Here is a 14,679-nt window from a genome sequence, read left to right on the forward strand (position 1 = left end):
TAAGGACATCTGAGTAATTCTGTATGCTGGAATTACTGAAAAAAATAGACAAACTTAATATTAACCCATCCTTTGTTTGTTGGAGTGCAAATAAGCTATCCACCAGATTTCATGTAAGGAAAGGTGCTGGTACACTCGCTGAATGTAACATTTTAACGAGTGGGGTGCCACAGGGAGTCATGCTATGCCATCTCCTGTTTGGCATTTGTTTTGCAGACAACCAAGCCAATATTCTCAAAGTGTGGGTGATCAAGTTTGCTGATGACCATAAGCTAGGTACTGTTATCCACTCATCCGTTGATACTACACATCTCCAGCAATGGTTGGAATATGCAAATACCTGGTATATTGAAAATGGTCTCAAGTTAAATGCAAAAAATACATCATAGTAGCATTCAGCAAAAAACTACTCCCACCTCATATATTATAAATGGTTCTCCTCTTCAGACAGAGATGGTCATAAGAGTTATGTACTTGGATGGATAACTCTCTCTCATTTGAGCATAGTGTTGCCACCATATCAGAGGCAGCTTATGGTACTGCCCCCCCCCCCCCCCAGTTCAGAAGAAAAGTTTGCTAAACTTAGAAAGCTGATTATTATTTTAAAATTAAAAATAATCAGGTTTTCAACTTTTTGTTTTGCTTAGAAGAGCCATACAACTTTATACATGTACAGCTCTAAGAAGATCCAAAGCAAAACAAAACAAACAAAAAATATCTTAATTTGCTTCAAAGGCTATTTGGAAATGGTCCAGCTTGTACATGTCATCAGGTTTATTCTACCAATCAAACGACTATCGAAAATGTCCAAAATGTTATTCAATTAGTGTCTCTCTGGGCACCAGTATGAAGCAGCAAAGAGAGCGTCTTATTGGCTCAGGCTGATCACCAAGTAAAGTGCATGTGCTGCACATGCACATACACATATGTAAATCTCTAGATGCTATGTACTTTGCGGGCTTCAGAATATTTGTGCTGAAATGAGTGAGTACCCTATTTCAAAACAGTATCAAATTTTGTCCTGATCTGTAAACATTTTTTAAGGAAACTTAGAGGACTGTGGTATAAACTAAGCCAAGAAATGCATTATTTCAGTGTAGCATGGCATAAAACATGTATGCAACATATATATTACAATGAAAAATGATCTTCAGTTCATTAGCATTTCAGATTGTGTTGGCAGTATGCATCATGTAAACTGCCATGTAATGTATGTGGTCTGTATGAGTGATTGTACTAGTAGCCAAAAGTGGTCTCACTGGAACACCAATAGCAGGAAAACCAATGCAGAAATGAAGGGTTAAGAAATTTGTATTGTGTGTGTGTGTGTGTGTGTGTGTGTGTGTGTGTGTGTGTGTGTGTGTGTGTGTGTGTGTGTGTGTGTGTGTGTGTGTGTGTGTGTGTGTGTGTGTGTGTGTGTGTGTGTGTGTGTGTGTGTGTGTGTGTGTGTGTGTGTGTGTGTTTGTGTGTGATCCTGTGTATGTGAATGACACAAGGGCATAGAAAATAGGCTAGAGAAAAATGCCGATCTCAAATTATGCAAAATGAATAAAAGGATTAATTACAAAAATAAAAAGCATGCTAATGCAAAGCCTGTTATCCTAGTACGTTTCTAGGTAAAGAAAGGCAATAGTTGTTCCAGATTCTGGTTCCCTGTTGTAGATCAATGCATGTGTATGTATTTTTAACAAGCTATCCAAGGGCTTGCACAAGTGTATAAATACTAAGCTTGTGCGAGCCTGACTGCCATTTTGTAGTAAGCTGTTGAGATGTAAGCATGTATGTCTGTAAGTTCTCTCTGTTAATTAGTTTGTTTATATTTTATGATGCTGCTATCCAACCTGATTTGTTTATATGTATTAAAGCATCTAAACGAAATACCTAGCCTGCTTGTCATCTATGTTAGAGAGGGACATGCAACATAGAGTCAGAAGTAGCATGTCTAAAGGACATGGTGTTAGAAGTGGCATATCTAAAAGGGCATAGTGGTAAACGAAGTATGGCCAAAATGACTTGTTGCCAGAAAGAGTTCCAGTCTCTTCCATTTGAGTCCAAGAGGCACGCAGCCGGCATTAGGCCACAAAAGTTCCTCACCAAAAGGATAAAGGGTCTCAAACATCTGTCCTATGCTGCCCGACTGAAAGAACTCCAGCTCTATTCAGTCGCTTACCGCTTGCTCAGAGGTGACCTTTGCCTAACATACAAGGCCATGTCAAACCCAGATTTGATGAATATGCTGCACCTCAAAAAATCTAGATCCGTCAGAGCCACAAGGGTGGGAGACTTAAACCTCGACACGGCTATTAATAGGACGTGCTGGAGGGATAGATTCATCACCCAAAGATTCCCTATGCTGTGGAATAAAATCCCGGTATATGTGAGGCAGAGCACCTCGCTGGCCTTGTTCAAGAGAAATCTTGACCAATGGATGGGAGATCGCAGATATACCCCAGGGATTACCTCAGTGTCACTGCTCGACAGAGGCACAGCAAAATAATGGGTATAGTTCCCCATACTAAAGGGGTGGAGTAAGCCACAAAACTATGGGCTAGGCTTGTAAATGCCCTCGGGCAGATAGCCTAGTATGAACCTATGAACCTATGAACCTATTAGGGGAACATACAGCAGTGAATCATCCCTACTGCACGCATAATTCGCAAATCAGGTCAGAAATAAATTTTAGATATTAAAACTTGCTCAAATTATTTCTTATTTGCAAAATATGAAACGAGGCATATATCACGCCCTAAACAATATTCAAATAAACTATGTCCAATATTGATAAAAATATTTGAATTACTACAGAAAATGTTTGAAATAATGTCCAAATTGCATAAAACAAATAAAATAAGAAGAAACGGGCACATTTTCACTAAGCATGTATTTTTCGTATTAATTATATTTGAGTAATCAGAAGTGTATAAAGTGTTTGCATGTTTGTGCAGTTTTACAGTAAAGTTATTTCACAAAATATTTTGGAAAATATAGTATTTTGAGGAATTTATTGTGTATTTGAATGTTATTACAAGCTCACAAAACAGTTTGTTCATACATAATAAATATAAATGTATTATAATTATTATATTATTATTATAATTATTTAAGGGTATAAATGTATCTCCAAACACCATCATATTGGGTGACTTCAACTACCCGAATATAGACTAGGAACATTACTCAAGCCCTAACTTTCTAGCCCAATGGTTCCTGGAGTTCATAAATCCAAATGCCAGGGAACAGCTAGTCACTGTTCCCACGAGAGGAGAAAATATACTAGATCTCATTATCACAAACATGGGGACAAAATGCTCCACACCGGAAGTATATCCCTCATTGGTGAGATCTGATCATAAACTAATCTCACTGGAAATCCACATCCGCCCCACCCCAAACAAAAAAGACCACAGTGAAGAACTTCTCTAAAGCAAACTTCACACTACTCAAGATTGGTGTGGTATCCTTCAAGGCCCCTGAGCCAGTGGAAACCACAACCCAAGCTGCGGAAGCCCTTACAAATGCCTTCTATGAACACCTCCAGGACTGCATGGATCAGGCAATCCCAAATAAAACCAAGACTCTTTCCACAAAGGGCAAATGTCCAGTCTGGTGGACCCCAGCCATTAACAAACTTTACAATAAGAGGAGAAAGCTATTACATGATAGAACAAAATCCATAAAAGGGAAGTCACCCTGATCATTATTAGTAAAAAATACGAGCACTCATAAAATCAACTAAGGCCAATTTTGAGAGAAAATTGCCATGGATTCAAAGGACAATCATAAGGCCTTTTCAGCTATGTTAGGAACCTGGGTGGAAACTCCCAGATATGCTCAGAATTAATCCAAAATGATACAAAAATCACTGAACCCACAGACATTGCCAACATACTGGCAGACAGGTTCAGTGCAAACTTCACCCCTCTCACCCCCCTAAAGGAGAGATAACTATCCCAGCGGAGTGTAGCCTCCCAGACATCTCAAATGCGCAGGTGAAAGCTGCTCTCTCTAAAGCTAAAAACACAGCATCAATGGGACCGGATGGTGTCCTCGGCTGTGTGCTACACGAGCTAAATGAGGAATTAAACCCGCACATAAGGCAGCTGTTTAATCTCAGCCTTACCACAGGATACGTGCCCAAGGAGTGGTGTACGGCAACTGTGGTCCCACTCCACAAAGGCGGTGCCTCTACGGACCCTGGTAATTACCGCCCCATAAGCTTAACAAGTCTAGTCTGCAAAGCTATGGAGAGGATCATAATGGAGCTCATAAACAAAGATATAGGGGACTTGTAGACATTGGACCCGACCCAGTTTGGCTTCGTCAAGGGAAGTTCATGCCTTTTGAACTTGGTCGACTTCTTCGAAACAGTCACCAAGGCCATTGATGAGGGAAAGGCAGTCCATACAGCCTACCTTGACCTCGCAAAGGCTTTCGACACAATACCCCACTCGGGTATTGTAGAAAAACTTACCAGCTTAAATGTAAACCCATATGTCACAACATGGGTTGCAAACTGGCTTAAGGACAGAACCCACAGGGTTAGGGTTGCTGGCGCTATGTCAGACTCCAAGCCAGTCACAAGTGGTGTCCCACAGGGCTCGGTCCTTGGCCCCCTATTGTTCGGCATCTACTTCTCAGAAGTACAGGCCAACATGGGAGGACTTTGGCTGACAAAGTTTGCAGACGACTGCAAACTGGGCGCCATAGTGGAAAGTGCATCGGACACGGATATCCTTCAGAAGGGACTCACGGAAACAGATAGCTGGTGCCAGAGCCATGGCCTGAAGTTAAACGCCAAAAATGTATAGTCATACCCTTTGGGAAAAACAAGGTAACCCCAAGCTACCATATAGGTGGCAATCCACTAAGCACAGAAGAGGTTATCATGGACCTGGGGACCCAGGTTGACAGTGGCCTTTCTTTGACACTCACGTTGCTAAAGTGGTTAGAAAGACCTTCTACATTGCCCACCTGATCATGAAGGGATTCACATCCAGATCTAGTGAGGTCATTGTTCCCCTGTACTCTTCACTTATCAGACCAATGATCGAGTACAATGCCCCATTCGGGATGTATCTCACCCGACATCTGCAGCAATTGGAGAGACCCCAAAAGTTCCTCACCAAAAGGATAAAGGGACTCCAAAATCTGTCATATGCTGCCAGATTGAAGAAGCTCCAGCTCTATTCAGTCGCATACCGTCTGCTCAGGGGTGACATGTGCCTGACATACAAGGCCATGTCCAACCCGGAATTGATGGACATGCTCCACCTCAAAAAATCAAATCCACCAAAACCACTAGAGCAAGCGACTTAAACCTTAGCACGGATATAAATAGGATGTGCTGGAGGGATAGATTTATCACTCAGAGACTCCCTATGCTGTGGAATAAAATCCCGGTCCATGTGAGGCAGTGCACCTCGCTGGCTCTGTTCAAGAGAAATCTTGACCTGTGGATGGGAGATCGTAGGTTTACCCCGGGAATCATCTCTGTGTCACTGCTGGACAGAGGCACAACAAACTAATGGGCACAGTATTTTTTCATATAAGGGGTGGCGTAAGCCACAAAACTTTGGGCTAGGCTTATAAATGCCTTAGGGCAGATAGCCTAGTATAAACCTATGAACCTATGAACCTATAATTACAAGGGCCATATTTTCAGTGTGTTTGTGCATACGTTTGCAAGGGCTACATTTTCATTGTGTTTGTGCATACTTTATGGGCATGGCATACATTTCAAAAACCCAGTGCACTTGTGTTTGACAATAATGTTGTAGAGAACTGGAGAGTATTTGAGCAAGAGTAGGACATTTTCATACAGGCTGCATTTTCTGATAAAGATGATCTTACAAAGGCATTTCTTCTGCTTAACTTAGCTGGGTCAGAACCATAGAAAAGGAACGTTCATTTGTGTATGCACCTGCTGTCTATGCAGGAAAGGGAGAAACTGTCATATTGTTGTACTGGCTGAGTCAAGGAAGGACCCTGAGTGTATAAAACATAAATTTAGAGAAATCTGTAACCCCAGGCAAACGTTGCAATGGAAAGGCACTTATTTTACACAAGGGATCAAAAGCCTGGTGAAACGTTTGCAGCATATATAATTTGACTTGAGAAAAAAGGTAAAATGTGCAGATTTGGTTATTTAAGGGATGAGCTGATAAAAAGCAGACTTGTGTGTGGTATTAAAGATGATGCTGTGGGAAAGATTTTGCTTCATGATAGTGATTTAACTCTGAATAAGGCCATTGAGATTTGTTAGATATACAAGCTCACAGAAAAGCACACACATATTCTTACAAATGAGAGATGCTTGCTTCCAGTAACTTCCACAGCTCATGTTAATAGTATGCAGCACATTAGTATGCAGCATGTGGTTAAAAGAAACAGGCCCAAGGACATAGCAGCAACTGTAGCCCTGGCAGCTCCCACTGGTAAACCCCAGAGCTTTCCAGCAAATTCCAAAGTTCGCACAGTCTGCAAAATCAAAGCATGGGCCCCCACCCAGTTTCATTACCAACTTTAGTAATTGTGGTGGAAATCATGATTCTAAAAGGAAAAAATGTTTAGCTTTTGGTCAGCAATGCCACAAATGTAATAAGTGGAATAATTAAAGAGGCTTTGTAAATCAAAAGTCCCACATTCTTTTATTAAAAAGGAACATTTTAAGAAACGAGTTGATCAGTTAGAAAGCCATGACCTTTCTCTTTATGTTGATGGTGTATAAGTGCTTCATAAAACAGTTAATGCAGTATATTTAAGGGCAAAGAATGAAATATTCTGCACTGTTCACATAAATGGAAAACCCAAAGTTGACACAGGTTCCAAGTGGAATGTTATGTCAGCAGAAACATTTACTAGTGTGTGTCACAGTGAAAGGCTTGATTTGGCAAGGTGTGCGAAGCTTGTTGCATATGATGGTGAAGAAATTCAGACTGAAGGCTCAGTAGTGCTTTTATGTTACTCTGCTGGGAGATGTTATGACTTGTTATTTTATGTGGTCAAGAGGGACGTCCAGTCATTATTAGGGCTCAGGGACAGTTTGAAAATGGGACTGCTTTCATTTAATAAGGAAGTCCTCTAAGTTAGTTTGAAAGACCACTACTCTAATTTCACCCAGTACATTTTTCCACCTTTGATCTTTTCGAAGACAAATTAGTGAAGCTTCCAGTTGTGTTCTCCATGAAGTTAGACCCAGATGTCAGTCCTGTTATCAGGCCAGCTCGAAGAGTTCCAATAGCCATGCAGGACAGAGTCAAACCCAAGTTAGATAAAAAGGTGCGACAAGGTATGATTTGTCCAGTAGGTTCATCAAGTCCAACTGAATGGGTTTCTTCCATGGTGGTAGCTCATAAGAAAAACTCAGATGACATCAGAATATGTATTGATCCATAAGATTTGAGCAAAGCACTAAAAAAAAACTCATTGCACAGTACACAGTCGAAGAAGTAGCAGCTCTGATGCTAAATGCCAATGTTTTTTCTGTCTTAGATGCAAAGTGTTAATTTTGGCAAATTCAGCTTGACAAGAAATCCTCTTTGCTAAGTATATTCAGTAATCTGTTTGGAAGGTACAGATGTTTAAGAATGCCATTTTGGATATATTCTGCGAATGAAGTCTTTCAACGTGCAATGGAGCAACCTTTTTATGGGTATCCTTGTGCTGTTATAGCAGACATACTAGTAGTAGGTAATGGTGAAGCACAGCATGACAGAAACTTCAGAAAAGTTCTGGAAAGAGCATGTCAAGTGAATCTTAAGCTTAATCCACAGAAATGCAAATCCAGGCTACAAGAGGTTACTTATGTTGGTCATTTATTTACTAGTTCAGGCATAAGACCAAACCCTTCAAAGCAAACAGCCATTCTTGAGATGACAGCTCCAGATGATGTTCAAGCCCTGCAACATTTTCTTGGCATGGTTAACTATCTAGACAAATTCATTTCAGAATTGAGCCAACTATAAGTACCACTTAGAGAGCTAAGACGTAAAAATGTATCCTGGTCTTGGTTAGAGCAACACCAAAGAGCATTTGATGTCCTGAAACAGAAAAATGCTGGTCCACCAACTCTCAGGTACTATGATGTCCACAAGCCAGTTACTCTTTTGTGTGATCCTTCAAAATGTGGTCTTGGTGCAGTCATTCTACAAGAGGATCAACCTGTTGCCTGTGCATCGAGAACTCTTACCCAAACTGAACTGCAGTATGCTCAGATTGATAAAGAGCTTTTGGCAATTGTGTTTGTATGTTCAAAGTTCCACTATTGTGTTTATGGTAGACCTAACCAGATCATCCTCTAGTCACTATCTTGAGAAAGCCTATGCATTCAGCTCCAGCCAGCTTGCAATGCATGATGCTAAAATTGCAAAAGTATAATTTCACTCTTGTCTACACGAAAGGCAAATTTATTTATCTTGCTGATACGTTATCCAGATCGCCCAGAAACACCACTGAACAATCTGAGAATGAGAACCTTGATTTTGAAGTCATGGAAGTGAGAAATTTTTCTTCCACACATCTTGATGAGTTGAGAAATCACACAGCCACATATCCAGTTTTACAAAATCTCAACCACTTTATCAATCAAGGATGGCCATCAGAGCAATCCAATTTACCTCAAGATGTGCAAGCTTACTTTCCATACAGAGATGGGATTTTTTTCTGACAATGATATCATTATGAAAGGTCCAAAAGTAATTGTTCCAAAGTCCTTGCAACAAGAGTACATTGCTATCTTGCATTGTGGTCACCCAGGAACCAACTCTGCCAAAAGAAGGTGAGAGGACTAGTATTTCAACCTTCTATGCCATAAGACATTGAGATAGCACTTTTAACCTGTTCCGTGTGCAATAGTACTAAGTCACATCAACAGAAAGAACCACTCCAGCTAAACCAAATTCCTGAAGTACTTTGGTCGACGGTAGCCACAAACATTTTGAGTGGAATGGTCAACATTATTTGGTGTTAGTAGACTCTTACTCAAATTTGTTTGAGTGTGACCTACTTCCTAACCTAGCACCCAGTACTGTCATTTGTAATATGAAGCATCATTTTGCAGTCCATGGTAGTCCACACAAAGTTATTTCTGACAATAGCACACAATTTACAAGCCAACAGTTCAAAAGATTTGCCGAAGAATGGGACTTTCCTCATGTCACGAGTAGCCCTGAGTATCCACAGTCAAATGGTTTGGCAGAATGTGCAGTTCAAAGTGCAAAACAGTTACTAGAGAAGTCAAAATGAGACCATAGTGTTTTCCTGAATCTCTTGAATCTCAGAAATATTCCTTGTGATAAACATCTTGGTTCACCTGCTCAGAGACTTCTGTCGAGACAAACCAGAACCACATTACCAATCTGTAATGAATTGTTAGTTCCATGTGTCAAGAACAACATGTCAGTGAAAACCAATCTGTTGAAGAAGTGTTTAACCCAGAAGTCCTACTACAATAAGACCAGCAAGCCATTCAATCCATTATCAGAAGGAGAAGTGGTAAAGATGCAAACATCTAAAGGTTGTGATCGGATTGGAGTCGTGAAAAGTATTTGCCCAGAGCTGAGATTGTACATTGTGGAATCACAAGGAGCAGAATTTAGGCGGAATCGGAAACATTTGATGCCAGTGTATGAGCCTATACCACAGCACATAGCCTGTGAGAAAGACTGTTTATCTCAGAGTGAGTTGTCCAGTGTTCCAATTCCAGAGGAACTTCCAGAGGATATTCCTCTTCTCATGACGAATCCTGAAGTTCATGATAAGAGTTGTTCATCAAAGACTGTCCCTGTTGCTAAATTCAGTTCAGATTGTTATGTTATAAGATCGGGTCGTATGTCCAGATCATATAACAGATACATGGCAACTTGGACATGAACATTGTTTTTTGTTTCTAATGTTGTTTTTGGTAAGGACAATCTTTTTAAGAGGGAGAATGTAGATAAGTGTGTGCGTAGGTATCTTTAAGAAGCTATCCAAGGGTTTGCACAAGTGTATAAATACTAAGCATGTGCGAGCCTGACTGTCATTTTGTAGTAAGCTGTTGAGATGTAAGCATGTATGTCTGTAAGGTCTGTCTATTAATTAGTTTGTTTATATTTTATGATGCTGCTATCCATCCTGATGTGTTTCTGTTTGTTAAAGCATCTAAACAAAATACCCCACCTGCTTGTCATCTATGTTAGAGAGGGATGATCGACACCTGTCCTCCATTATTTTATTTTTGGCTTCTTTCTTTATTCTTGAGACAAAAGTTTGAGATGTGTGGGGAGCAGAAATGTTGTTGCACACTATATTTTGATATTCTGACAACAGTGAGTTGAAAATATAAATCTCTGTGTTGCAGTTATTTATGTATTTATTAATTCATTGTTTTGTTTAAATGAGAAACATCTTTAATAAATTATCAGTTATGACATAGGCAATCATACATTTGTATAAATGAAAACAAACCATATTGACGTATGTTCAGTTGCAAACATTATACATCACATATAATCTACTATAAAGTCATTCTCATTCAAACATTATATAGCGTATTCAATTTCTGCCTTCCCTTAAATCACATTCCTCCTCCAAAATATTATTCTGCATGTATTATTCCCACAATTCCCATTTTTTCTATGTAAATTGCTTCTACCCTTATCTAAAGATCCCACTTCCAATTCTTTTATCTCTGTTACTATGTTCACTACTTCTAGTACAGTTGGTTTAGACTTTGATTTTCATTTTCTAGTAATTGCTTTTCTGGCAACCACCAAAATTAAACTCATCAAGGCCTTACTATGTATAAGCAATTCCGATTCTGTATCACAGCTCAAAAAAATAATAATTTCCTTAGTTAGACCTTTTTGCTTACCTAGTATTTCTGACAGAGTTGGCTTTGATGCAAACACTTAAGGCATACAGTTACTGCCATAAAAGTGGCTGTAATTGATGATCACACATTATGTGAGTCTTACACACACACACACACACACACACACACACACACACACACACACACACACACACACAAATATAGATAGATTGATTGGTAGTTATGAGTGTGTGTGTGTGTGTGTGTGTGTGTGTGTGTGTGTGTGTGTGTGCGTGTGCGTGTGTGTCTGTGTGTCTATATATATATATATATATATATACATATATATATATATATATATATATACATGTATACACATATGTTTGTGTATATATGCATATGCTGGGGTGGGGGGCATAGAATCTTTGAACTGCCTCTGATTTTTGCAGAAATGTCTCTGATTTTTTGTGTCATATTTTGGTCTGTTCCTTGTAAAGTTTGTAGTTTTCCTGATAAATTGATGAAGATTGCAGTCAGTAAATAATGAAGATAGACATTTGAATTTCAAAGTTAACAGATTTCCAAAATGCACACTAAAATAAAGCCTGTTACTCTAGCGAGTTTGTAAATATATAAAGGAAAAGTTGTCTGTGATTACTGTGTTACTGGATCTGTTATGGGAAGGGTTACTTGTTTGCATACTCAAAACCTTCCTGAAGATGCACAGTCTGACATTTTGAATTCTCCCTTAGATAGAGAGGAGGTATTTGGACCATCTGCTGCAGAGGTTCTTGAAAAGTGTGATGAGAGAGGGAAGATGATTTTGGAGTTTTTCAAATTTTCCAGCCTTCCTTCTCCAAGTTTGTCAGGGGGTTTACAGCTCCCTCTGCACCTTTTAGCAAAATTCAAACTAGGCAGATAACAACAAAATGCTGGCAAGCAGACATTTAAAAAGCAATGACGGGGGGATCCAAAAAGAAAGAAGAATAAGGACAGTATAATAAGTCTGAATGACTTTGAAATCACTTCCCCACCCCTTCCCACCCAGGCAAATTTTAATTCTTCCCCAAAATCTGTCTCTCCATTTCTCTCTGTGGCAACAAATAGTATCAGACAAATTGTTTCTGAAAGTGATTCAGAAGAGATACAGATTGCAGTGGGAGTTTCTTCCTCCTTTTCATGGGATTCCTCCTCATACACCAGACCAAACTTCATTTTTCCTCCTGTCATTCAGCATCTGCTAACTCAGGGAGTGCTAGAAGCTGTCCCTCCTTCTCGGAAAGGGGAAAACATTTATTGAGGAATGTATATAGTTATGGAGACCAGTCCTAGATCTTTCAATTCTAAACTAGTTTGTGATAGTTCCAAAGTTCAAAATGGTAGCCTTTCATAACCTGTTACAACTCATTCCCTGTTTAAGTTTTTTAGTGACCCTAGATTTACAAGATATTTATCATATTCCTATACAAATAGATTTGCAGTGTTTCTTAAGATTTTCTGTGTATGGATCACACTTTCAGTCTTCTGCATTATACTTCGGGTTATTCACTACTACAAGGATATTCACAAAGTGCCTATTTCCAGTGACCTTTTGCAAGGGAGTTTTTCAGGATTCTAGGATTCATGGCCTCCATGATTCTCAGGATTCCTCTAATGAAACTCTACATGAAAAAAATTAAATGATTCCTAAAGACAGTATGGTCAGAACAACAACATCCTCTGACTTTCCAGATTCTTGTTTTGGGATTTGTAAAGAGGGAACTCCTTTGGTGGAGAGACTAGATTTATTTAAATCCAGGTCTCCCAGTTTCCCTTCCAGCTCCAGCACAGTCTGTAATTACAGACACCTCAGACATTGCTTGAGGTGCGGTGTCTATGAGTAAAAGTGCAGGGTCTTTAAAACAAATGAGACAGACCAAAATACATAAACATGAAAGAGATGTTAGCAGTAATAAATGCTCTTAATTCTACCATCTCTGATCCCTATGACCATTACAGGTAGTTATAAACAATACCACAGAAATGTGATACTAAACAAATGGGGGTGAACTAGATTTTACCCTTGGTGCAGACTTGCCATGGTAGCCTGAGATATAGTTTTTCACATAATATCACTCAACAGGCAACTTACCTGTCAGAGCAAAGTTTTATGGCTGACAAGCTAAGCAGAACCAGTACAGAGTCTCACAAGTAGACACTGAATCAAGGGGTTTTCCAGAAATTGATCGAACTGTGGGGTGGGTTGGGGAATTGGCATAATGATTACGGTTTTTACCTTACAGACACAAGGTACAAGGTTTGATTCTGACATTTAGGAAGCATGGCTAGGCTTAAAAAGCCCACCCCTGTAGTCATTAGCATAGTAATTACCTATGAAATAAACACCTATGAAAAACATCTCAGGGGAAATACCTCAGATAGAACTGTTTGCCTCCATTCACAACAACCAACTAGCAAAATTCTGCTCCAGGACTCCATGCAAAAAGGCCTGGAAAACAGATGCATTCTCTCTTCCTTAGACAGGAATGTTCATATATGTTTTTCTACCATTTCAAGTGATACCCACGGCCATTCTGAAAATTCAGGACTGTCTAAAAATCATTGTAGTGACTCCCTTCTGGCCCAGACAAATATGATTCTCCCTTCTTTTGGAGTTGGCTAAAGCAATGACCACATGCTTCTTCACATACTGGACCTACTCACACAAAACAGGGAGTGTTTGATACACTGGAACTTCAGGCGACTTCAGCAAACTGCTTGGATGATAACATTTTAATAGCCTTTTGGTACCAATTTTCTGAGGATATGCAGCAGATATTAAAGGAGGCAAGAAAACCAAGATTTTCTAATTGATTCAAAGGCAAGAACATGGACCCTTTTAAAGCTAGTATTTCTGTGGTTCTACAATATATGTGTGAGTTATTATCTTCTGACCTTTATTACTCAGTCAGGGTTCATTTGTTGACCAGTTCAGCATGTCTGCCCATGGATCCTCCCTTTTTATTGCATTCCCATTTTAAAATGTTTTCTAAATGAGTGTTATAGAAAGCCAACTAGAAAACAGGTGATTCCTCTTGTGGATCTTAACTTTGTTTTAGAAATATTAGCTTTTGCTCCAATTGAACCAGCTCTCACACACACACACACACACACACACACACACACACACACACTTGCACGCGCGCGCGCACACACACACACACACACACACACACACACACACACACACACACACACACACACACACACACACACACAACTTGATACCCCCTTTCAGACATTACCACAAGATATCGGATTCACGGATCTAACTTGACAAAAAAATTGTAATACATCACAGTGCTTTTTAAAACTACAGTATAAGCAGAATATCACTGAAAATCAGGAACTACGTGTGATCTAGTTATTAGTGAGTAAAGTGATAAAATTTAAGGTACACAGTGTTTGCATAACAGTAGTCAAAGCAAAATTTAGGTCTACCATATCTGGTTTATTTCTAGGATCATCAAAAGGGCTTATCTCGAGATAGCACTGCTGCATTTTCAGTTGGCAAAGCAAATTTCTACAGACTCAAATCAAAGATCAAGCAGTGTAGAAGAAGTAGACAGACAACAAATTTCAGCAAGGACAGTAAAAGACGGAAAGCGGAAGGTAAGTTGCTAAAATAAACATGACTGTTTCTTTCACACGTAAACTGTATATTTTTCTGCTCTAATTTTTAAAATGAAACAATGGCTCTATGCTTAATGACAACAGAATTGGCTATGGATGTATTTTGTTTCCCGTGTGTGAGTAATAGCTGCTATCCAATTACATTTATTGGCTTTGTTAGCATAAACAACATAGCTCTCAATTGCCCAGATTTTTACAGAATGCCCAGATTTTTG

At 39.4% G+C, this 14,679-nt stretch overlaps 1 protein-coding gene across 1 annotated transcript in view; it reads left to right on the plus strand.

The window, feature by feature from the left end:
• CFAP54 (cilia and flagella associated protein 54) overlaps positions 1–14,455 on the plus strand; it is a 2,749,537-nt gene extending 2,735,082 nt beyond the window's left edge. The window contains exon 64 of the mRNA XM_044087198.1: positions 14,293–14,455. Within this exon, the coding sequence (XP_043943133.1) occupies positions 14,293–14,455 (163 nt within the window). The remainder of the gene's footprint in view (positions 1–14,292) is intronic.
• The last annotated feature ends 224 nt before the right edge of the window (positions 14,456–14,679 follow it).

Source organism: Protopterus annectens, chromosome 11.part0 (assembly GCF_019279795.1).
Source record: "Protopterus annectens isolate FY-2018-M chromosome 11.part0, PAN1.0, whole genome shotgun sequence".
Taxonomy (NCBI): domain Eukaryota; kingdom Metazoa; phylum Chordata; order Ceratodontiformes; family Protopteridae; genus Protopterus; species Protopterus annectens.